This window comes from Thamnophis sirtalis, unplaced genomic scaffold (genome assembly GCF_051295495.1).
Source record: "Thamnophis sirtalis isolate CommonGarterSnake01/CBP01778 unplaced genomic scaffold, rThaSir2_p1.2 scaffold_9, whole genome shotgun sequence".
NCBI lineage: Eukaryota > Metazoa > Chordata > Lepidosauria > Squamata > Natricidae > Thamnophis > Thamnophis sirtalis.
In genome coordinates this window covers 48,646,354-48,656,563 of record NW_028261389.1, presented here as the reverse complement: position 1 = coordinate 48,656,563, position 10,210 = coordinate 48,646,354, and the positions used below count along the sequence as shown (strand labels likewise).

Below are 10,210 nucleotides of genomic sequence, written 5' to 3'. Positions count from 1 at the left end.
TGAGTCAGTTGTCTGTCGGTCGATGAAAAAGTAGGGGAGCTAAAGCGATTCAACGCGAGAGGTTTTTTCATGGAAGACCAACATAGTGATTGGGCGTAGATGTGGGCTATTGATAAGGACGCAAAGCGAATAGCTCGTCTTTTCTGATTTAGGCTCCAGAACTATGCCTCCCATCATTAGTTGCGCCTAAGCCGAAAGCTTTTTTCCCCAGTGTGCAACGTGCTTTCTTTCCCTGATTGGCGAGCTCAAAGTAAGAAAAACCTGTTTCTGGCTTCCAGGTTTTCTCCGAGGCGGTTTATTGCTTGGCGAATCTGGAGTTTGGTGTCGCGGGGTACGCTGGGTGATGTAGTTCGTGGATTGGAGCGCTTTCCCGAGCGGAACTGTGTGAAGAGAGATCGGGGTGCTGCGGAACCCCCAGAGGCGCGTTAGCCGCGTTGCGTGTTTCCTGGCGAAGCGGCGAGTCTGCTGCGGGCGGCCTTCCCTGGCTTCCTCTACCCGTGTCCCCTGCTTTGTAGCGGCCTCCCAATAGTGCGAGAAGGCACAAGCCCTCCTGGATGGAATAGCTGAGAAGGTAACGAAATGGGGACGGGGGCTGTTGGAAGGCTGGATGCGCTTCCAGGGTGACCATATTTGCAAATTCGGGAGGAGATGGGGAGGACCAAACTTTTATTTCAATGCAGAAAGGAGAAATCGCTTGGCCCAGGAGGCCCCGTGGTGCAGTGGCGTGGCCGCCTCGTGTTCCAAGTCCAGTGATCAGACTTGGAGGTTGTGCTCTTTGAGGATGGATCCCCCTTCTCTTAGGGCCTTACTAACCTAAAGCCGCCTAGATTACCTCCTGTCCCTTGCCCGTGCCACATTGCCCTTCATTTCGTCCCGAGCTCAACTTGGGGATCTATTAAGGTTCTGGCTTCTTAGTTTCCAAAATTCTTAGCCAGCTGCCTGGAAATTCTGATTAGTTATCCCACTTCATTTGAAAGATCTGCGTTTGAGGAAGAGTCCTATGTAGAACAGAAATGCATCAGTTCCCCAATGATCAGCCACTTTTATCACTACCAATACCAGAAGGTGTTATGATGGGGAAAATAAATTATTTGCGCATTATAATGGAAAACATGTTTTTCTTTTACTTGATAACTGAAATGTAGTTTCTGTCTCATATTCTTCTGTTGCTTTCTTCCTGGGTCACCTACCTTAATTGGCAATCAACTTTATTTCATGATAAATTTATGCCCATGTTTATGCTGAATTGACAATGAAAAGCATTGTTTAAAACTTTAACTTTAACTTTTAATAAATTTATATGCCGCCCAATCCCGTAGGACCCCAGGCGGCTTAATAACTAGTCCTCAAATAGAGGACATATCAGATAATAAACTGATAAGAGCAGATACTACACATGATCTTAGCCAAAATGCATGTCATTTTGATAGTTCAGCCAAATGGTGAATGGGAATATACAAAATAAAGATAGCAGTTCAAGAAGTAATAAATATGCTTATCTAAAAGTCACTGTAAATTATTCAAATAGCCAACAACCCTGCCAATGTCTACAGAAATGCATGTTCATTCACATCCTAATATTCCTCTGGTGTTGCCACAAGCATTACTTTTATTATTTACTCCTCCTTTATTTCAAAACTGAATCTTCTATGTGTGTGATTACTGTTATCAGATTGGCTCAAATATATTTGATGTCCCTAATTGATTTTATCCATTGAGGATTTCACATCATGCCTTTCAATAAAATAGAGAAGGTGAGACCTAGTTACCAGTCTTAGTGGTATGTGTCACATGCAACATTCCTGCTAATTATAAGGATAATTCTGAACACATTTTGACCAATCTGTCACAAATGAAAAGCCATTTCACCTGAAGCATCATTGTCCTATTCTATACAACGTAGTTGTCAAATCTATTCAGTACTGTGGAAGCTAATATCCTGTTGCCCACATATCATAATCTAGAACATAGCTGCAATGTATTAATAGATACTTTTATAAAAAAGATTTTTCTTGGTGATATTCTCAAATAGAACAACAAAACTCTTTTTCTACTCTATCTACATGTATAGTAGCAATAACTTGCATGTATAAGTGAATCATGGAAAATAAAAGAGATTTATGGTAATGGACTAATTTATTATGACAAAAATTTTATGACATAACAGTCCACTTCATCAATCACATAATCTAATATATACAAACGTGCCATTTTGAGAAGATTGTAAATAGTTAAAATAATGAAATGTAGTAAGAAAAAAAGTTACATATTACTTTATTTACAGTGACAATTTGCAAATTGATGAAAAGTACAATAATAAATTGTACTTTCATATTTATAAAGCAATCTGCCATTGGTGATGCTCACTAGTACATAGTGAGTTCCTAAACTACATTAATTATAATGTGCTTAATCATTGATTGATAATTCATAATTCATTAATTCACACATAATTGATAAATAATAGTTTACAAATTATAGCACATGTGTTTGAAAAAACAAAAAGAACCATATTATACAATAATTAATTTGAAGTGTGGACCCAGCAATAATATAAATGGAACAATTATCCAGTTGAACCTTTAGAACAGGAGTTCCCAACCTTTTCTATACCCTGTACCCCTAGAACGCTTCTGTTATATTCTGGCATCCCAGATATAATTATATGCATATAATTTGTATGCAATTATGCATATGCACTATAATTTTGAAATTCTAAACCCATGTTTCGTACCCCCTGGAATATCGTCTCGCTCCCCTGCTTTAGAAGATAGGTTGGAATTTCTTTATTCATTGTAACTCACATATATATCTCCTCATTTTCTTTTTCTTTTTCCTATCAACTTATTGGCGATTGCGGATTTTCTGTTATCATTGGCAGCAGAAAATGAGTGATCTAATTCCAATGAGTCAATAAACCGCTGGAAAGCCCATAGGGCTTCCCACAGAACAAGTGCTGCAATTTATATACCATATTTTTCAGAGTATAAAACGCACCCTTTTCCCTCAAAAAAGAGGCTGAAAATCTGGGTGCGTCTTATACACTGAATACAGCATTTTTTGTCTCCTGCAACCCACCAAAATGCATAGCCTTTAGGAGGCTTTCAGAGAGCTGGGGGCTGGGGGGCAGAAATGAGTGAAAAACGGGCCGTTTTTTGCTCAATTTTGCCCCCTCCCCTCCAGCCCCCAGAAGCACTCTACAAGCCTTCTAAAGGCTATTCATGCCCCTTTTTGGGGAAAAAGATGGGGGCGTTTTCACGAAAACAGGCCATTTTTGGGAGGTCTGCAGAGAGCAAAAACTTTTTTTTTTAATTTTCCTCTTCAAAATCTTGGTGTGTCTTATACACCAGTGCGTCTTATACTCCGAAAAATACGGTAGATTAATATTGTATGCAAAATTCAGACAAGGGGTTGACTCTACCATTCTCTAGATCAGAGCTGTCAAATTCATGGCCCATGGGCCGGATGAGTCACATGCGGGCCACGCCCAGTTTAGCGAAGGGGAAAAATGTCCCGATATGTCACGTGACACCTGTGCTCTGGATGGTTTGAGTTTATTATTTATAGTACTAAAATAGGTAGTTTTGTTGTCGTTGAGTTTTAGAATCCCTTTGCATTTATTTTAATACAGACAATATTGTCTTTTTAGGATTTTCCTGCCCCTATCCTTCCTTTCAGATCATCTTGAAGCACAAAAAATTGACCTGAGGATACAACAAGCCAGTAGATGGTAGGATTTTTAAAAATCCTCCTGATAACCTATGACATTTTGGTGAGCATTTAAATGTCCCTTCATTCTCTTTAATAGCAGTGGTGACCCAGAGACCAGAGGCAAGGAACAATCTTATATTTCCATATCTGAAACAATTATCACATAATTCTACTGAATTATATTTCAGGACACAGGTGCCTAGAGAGTTCTGTTGTGTCACATTCATTTTAGGTCAAGTGTCCTCCTTAGTTTCTCACCTTCTAAATTAACATTATTGGCAGGATTATCATTTATAATTTATTTTATATATTGTTATACAGAATTCTCTCATGATTTTTATTTATTTGGCTTATTTATCAATTTTAAAAATAGTTTTAAACATCTTTTTGCTTTCTATTTTTCATTAATAGTAATGAATACCATTGATTTTATGTTTTATTAGTACCTGTGCTGAATTTTAAATGAAGTCATATGCCTCTTGAAAATGGGCTGGACCCTAAAAGATGGCATAGGAATATGGTAAATAAATCTCTTTTCCCTGAAAATCTGATCAAAAGTTGATATGTCAGCCAATTGCTGCTTTCTACCTCAACTAAATATTCCTCAACCTAAGACTGTTCATTTAATGATAGTTGAAGTTATGATGGCTTTGGAAAAAGTGACTTATTACCTTTCCTCATAGTTTTAACAGCTGGATGAGCATGTGGGTATACACACATATACACAATATGTGATTGTAATTCAGGCCCTTGGCTCCTGTTTACAACGATGTTGAAGCATCTTGTGGTCACATAATTGCTATTTGCAATTTTCTCAGCAGGCTCCTGACAAGCAAAATCAATTGGAAACATGCAGTTGAGGACTGCACCTAATCACATGAATCACTTAGTCACCATGGTAAAAAAGATTGTAAAATTGGGTCTGGTAACACGATTGCTTACTTAATGGTTGTATCACTTAACTATCAAAATTGTGATTCCAATTGTGGTCATAAGTTGAGGGCTGTTGATACTTGCATTTGGATTGTTGTCACGGTTGGAGGCAGAGAGATGTGTGAATAAGAAAGAAAGGATGTGTGCATGTGAGCTCTTGTTTTGCTCCTTAACAGCCCTGTTACTATTGCAAAGAATTCACATTTCTCTTCTTCCAAAGATTATTCATAAATTTCTATTACTTACTGATGTTTTAAATAGTTAGATCACTAAAATATAAGATCTTCATATTGCATTTATACAGATCTCATTATCAAATTAAGATTCAAAATTCCTTTTTTCAGTCTGTAGAGATCCAGGTCATGGTTGTCTCAAAGGTGCTTTTTCAGGAGGCAACTGGACTTTCTTGTTTTTTCTTTTGAAGACGTTTCATTTCTCATTCAAGAAGCTTCTTTAGCTCTGTCAGGTTAGTGGGGAATGGAAGCATTTCTATTCCTTGCAGACAGCTAGTAATCTGCAACCTTTTAGAGGGTTGTTGAAGCACTTGGAGGTTTTTCTGTGTCCTCAGGGTCATCTGAGTAGTGTTCCTGGTTCTTGTAGTCTGCAATTTTCCCTCTAGAACCTACTAGGACTACAGGAACCAGGAACACTACTCAGGTGACCCTGAGGACACAGATAAACCTCCAAGTTCTTTAAGGACCCTCTAAAAGGATGCAGGCTATCAGCTGTCTGCAAGGAATATAAATCCTTCCATTCCCCATTAAAGCTGTCAGAGCTGAAGAACCTTCTTGAATGAAAAGCCAAACGTCTTCAAAAGAAAAAAAAACCCAGTCCAGTTGCCTCCTGAAAAAGCACCTTTGGGATTCCTTTTGTTCAGTTACAAAACACATTCTCTTAAAGGCAAAGTAGTGGCTAATTCCCTGTCACTTCATCTATCTTCCCAGCATGCTTTGTATCTCCCAAATTATACTTTCTATTTTTTCTTGGTAAGTCTGCAGAAAGAAATCAGAGGACTGTATTCATGTTTTGCATTTCCTAATACTATCTATGGTAGCCAGATGGAATTTTAGAAATAAATATGATTATGTTGCTTTGCTTTGCAATATGTCTGCTTTCTATTTTGTTTATTATATTTAAAATTGTATGTTAAAAATTAATCACACCAGGCACCATGAAAGGTATCTGCAAAGAGACTAGTGGCTAAGAACACATTGCCTATGCCTTTGCTAACAACATAGGATAATGATACTTTTATTTTGCTTCATATCTGGTTGGAATATTTTTTTTAAATCTTGCCTAGCATTGACTGTTTCAGGTTTCCAGATGTGCTGGACTGTAAGATTTTCTGATATCTGATCTTTTTGTCTAAGATGTAGTTCATCTACATTGAGACAAAATTACTTTTAAACTTTGGCTTTAATTTAGAGTTTTGCTACCATCTTAATTTTATTTCATCCATAGATGTTTGTATCTCTGATTGTGTATGAATGGGATAATCCTGTAAAAGAAGCTGGAGAATAGCAGCAGAAATGGATGAGCAAGCTCTTCTAGGATTAAATCCTAATGCTGATTTAGATTTCAGGCAGCGAGTAAGTTTAATTATGCTTTTCTCATAATTTTTGTTTTTATAAGAAGTTCAGTAAGAAAAGCACTTTAATTTCACCTTGCTATAAATATTTCTGATTTATAGCCAAGATATGGCTGTTTTTTTTAAAGCTACATACCATTTATCAAGATCTTTTCATCTCTAGTTCACAATTCTCTTAACCAATCCTTACCATTTCATTGCTCTGTGAAGATTTCACCAAGTGCCTTCATAGTCCTGGTCACCTGTTTCTTAACATCTTCATCTCTTCTCCATGCACTCCTATTTTTTTACAACATTGTGTTTATATTACTGCATTGTCATCACCATCCCAATTTTGTCCTTTTTCTTTTTGGTTTATTTCCTTTTGTGACCTGGGTATTCTTCTCTATCCCTCAAAGTCCAGCTGAGATATGGGTAGTATTGGATTAAGTTAAACTGGCAGTATTGTTTTTTGAGAAGCAGATGACAATGTCAAAAAATTTAAAATATGTGTTAAATAGAGAGTGAGTTTTTCCGCACACTTTTTGTTTTTGATCCCTCTTTGGCTTGTAATTAGTGCCATCTGCCCTATGATCCCCAGCAGATTATCATGGAGGGGACTTGATTCACAATAGGAAGAAATTTGCCAACTCTTGCATTAAATTAATTCTTCCCTCAGGTTTTCATCAAAATATGTGAGGTGATAGTGATCATACTTGTAACCAATGTTCTTTCTCACCTCCCCATGTTCGGTTAGAAAATGAAAAAGGGAGATACTCTTATATTTGCTGGTCTGCAAATCTTTCTGCACTATTTGCAGGATTCTTGATCATTCGAAGACCTATTCATATGTGAGGAATTGTAAACAGGTCTCACAAATGACAATATGGATGACAGAGAGAATAGAGGTCAGGCTTTCCACTCATTTTTAAGCCTTCATATGGTCAAAATGTTGTTTTTTCTGTTCTTTTTATCATTAATATTTTATTTTATTAGGCATGAGATTTTTTTGCTCCCCAGTTTTCTACCTCAGTCTCTTCCCCGCCCCCCCCACCCCAAGTTTTCTATCAAAGTGCTATTCCTCAGACCTCTGCTTCACTTGTTTTCTCTCAGATTTCCCCTATTCCTTTAGCAACTTTGCACGGATTAAATTTACTTCTTAAATTTACTTTATGTCAAAGTTATAGAGAATCAGAACAACTATTTTTATTGTGCCAATATCTGTTTATTCAAAAATATTTTAAAAATAATTTCAGGCATTGGCCTATTTTGAACAGCTGAAGATATCTCCTGATGCTTGGCAACTGTGTGCTGAAGCTTTAGCCCAAAGAATCTACAGGTAACAAAATTTAAGTTGTTCCTTTTCTTAAGTAGAATGATAAGAAAGAGTGTATTGCATAAGTCTATTCTCACATACGCTATAATTCATAATCGTACCAATAAAGTGGAATATGTCTAGTTCAGGGTTGAAATAAGGAGTCCTTGCAGACATTTCATTATCCAAACTAGGTAACATCCTTAACACTGCTGATGTTGCCTAGTTTGGGTAATGAAATGTGCAAGAAAACAACCAAGCCCAGAGAGCACCAAGGATCCCTTGATTCATAACAGCTAGCTTATATTTTTGTAGTCATATTGAAATTGCATATGAAGTAGAAACACTACTCTGCATATGCAATAATTGTAAATATAAATTTCAAGCAACCAGCTCTATTACTGTTTGATGCAGTTATATCATGATCAACACAAATAGTGGAACTAATGAAAGCTGAATTCTCTTCTGTTTCTCAGGAACTTTGTCAGCCCTCCAGAGTTCTTCACATTGCTTTGTTTAATTTTATGGGCTAGAATTATAGCGGAAAGAACCGTTAAATTAGAAAAAACTGGATTGTTTTTATGTGTGGTATTGTGATTTTCATATATGTTGCTATATTTAGTGTTTTCAGTTAATAGATATTCTATGCACCCGAATGCTGCATTTTCTCCTTTTACATGTGTGAATCCAAGTCAAAGATTAATCTGTTATTAGTCTAAAAGATTAATCTGCTATTAGTCTAAACAGATATTGTAGCAGCATGAGCATAACATAACCTGCATGTTCGAATAGATACTATTTCTGTCTCTTAACCGACTTAACAATCTCTTAGATATTTTAGGAGAAATTATTCATTAGTTCACTCATGCCAGAGTTTGAAGCCATTTGCTGACAGCTAAACATAACCCATGTTGTAATATGAATTGAATGTCCATAATCTCTAGTTTGTCTTGAGATATCTGTGTAGTAGTCTGAAGTATCTACACCCAACTCTGTGATCAATCTCTAGGAATATAGCTTAAATGTAAAATCTCTTGCTTGAATTGGACTATTTTTAATAATATTTTACTACTTTGCTTGTAGTGTTCAGAAGCAATATCTAGTTAGTAGTATTTATAGCTAAATTTTGTAACCTGTCATTAAACAAAAATGGTTTGGAACAATGATTTCTGCTGCAAAAAGTATTCAATTTTGTTATTTAGAAGGAGATTGGCTTGAACCCAGATATCAGTTTAGGTTTTCAAATGAAGAGCAGAATGTAAGTGAAATCAGTAAATGAATACATATGTACATATTTGTCTATAATTTTATATTTGTATACCATTATAAAGAAAGCAAAATTTTAATCAGTGACTAGATTCCTATCCCAACCATCTTCAGATAAAACATATCAAATAAACTCTTTCATCCCAGATTTATTGGATTGTTTTTTCTGTTTCAGTGATGATCACATCAAGTTCTTCTGTTTTCAAGTTTTGGAACATCAAATTAAATACAAGTGAGATACTTGCTTTATATTTATGAAAGGTTGAAGTAATTTTTGCAATCCTTTCCAAATTCACAATTTTTGAATGGGTCTGAATTGGAATTGGAAGAAACTTAAGAGGAACTATATATTAGTATGTGTGCATGTAAATATACACATATAAGTATACATATATAAATCAAATTACTTGTTTCTGTTTATGTATTTTATTTTACATATTTAACTCCTGTGTAATCTTCTAATGCAAAGATTGCTATCCATAGCAGTTGTATTTAAAAACCCAAAAGCTTATGTAGCCATCAGAATACTGGAAGATTCTGCAGGAATGTTTCTCTGAAATGTTTGCAAATATTTTAATATTAATGTTCTGTTTCAGGTATTCTCAACTAACTGAACTACAGCAACAGCTAATTAGGGAAACACTAGTAACATGGCTACAGGCACAGGTATGTTTTTCTCATATAATTTATTATTATTTACCGTGTGTTTCAATAATTTTCCAAATAGATTACCTTATCTTTAAAAATACGTATAACCGCTTATTTCATATATGATTATATCTTGAAAAATGATAAAAATTCATTTTTTTCCAGATGATGAATTCTCAGTCAGAGAAGACATTTATACGAAACAAAGCAGCTCAGGTCTTTGCTTTGCTGTTTGTTACAGAATATCTTACAAAATGGCCCAAGTTTTTCTTTGATATTCTGTCTGTGGTAGGCCTGAATCCTCGAGGTGTGGACCTTTATCTCAGAATTCTTATGGCAGTTGATGCTGAACTTGTAGATAGGGATGTTGTTCATACCTCAGAGGTAAGTTCCTTTTTTATAAAATAAATGTGCCCATTGATTTAAGGGTTATATAACAATCTTCACATAATAAGTTGGTTTTTGGTGACAGTTTCATAATCAACTCTTTTGTTAAACAAGACAAGTTTAGAAGCCATGTCTTAAGGCATATTTAGCAACTGTAGAAATGTCTTGTTCAACCTGGTACCATCCAGATATACTGGAATGTTTTCAGAATTTTTGTGCTAGCTGGGGAACTCAAGAAATTTAAGTCCTGACACACTTGCAAAATATTAGGTTGGGAGAAACTGCAATAGAGCTTGTGATACAATATGAGCTCACCATCATATGTATAATAGAAGGACTTGTTAAATTTTAGATTATAGAAAATGTTTTAATTTCTACTTTAA

At 35.7% G+C, this 10,210-nt stretch overlaps 1 protein-coding gene and 1 pseudogene across 6 annotated transcripts in view; one reads left to right on the top strand and one right to left on the bottom strand.

The window, feature by feature from the left end:
- XPOT (exportin for tRNA) overlaps positions 1-10,210 on the top strand; it is a 34,227-nt gene continuing 24,017 nt past the window's right edge. The window contains exons 1-8 of one of the 6 annotated variants that reach the window (XM_087723497.1): positions 1-571; positions 3,650-3,730; positions 4,155-4,231; positions 6,106-6,233; positions 7,468-7,550; positions 8,968-9,024; positions 9,389-9,458; positions 9,606-9,824. In XM_087723497.1, coding sequence (XP_087579623.1) covers positions 6,174-6,233; positions 7,468-7,550; positions 8,968-9,024; positions 9,389-9,458; positions 9,606-9,824 — 489 coding nt within the window. In that variant the 5' untranslated portion in view covers positions 1-571; positions 3,650-3,730; positions 4,155-4,231; positions 6,106-6,173. Of the gene's footprint in view, positions 572-3,649; positions 3,773-4,154; positions 4,232-6,105; positions 6,234-7,467; positions 7,551-8,967; positions 9,025-9,388; positions 9,459-9,605; positions 9,825-10,210 lie in introns of all 6 variants that reach the window. The other 5 variants (XM_087723496.1, XM_087723499.1, XM_087723500.1 and 2 more) reach the window with 5 other exon arrangements.
- LOC148044115 (U2 spliceosomal RNA) lies at positions 1,316-1,422 on the bottom strand (annotated as a pseudogene).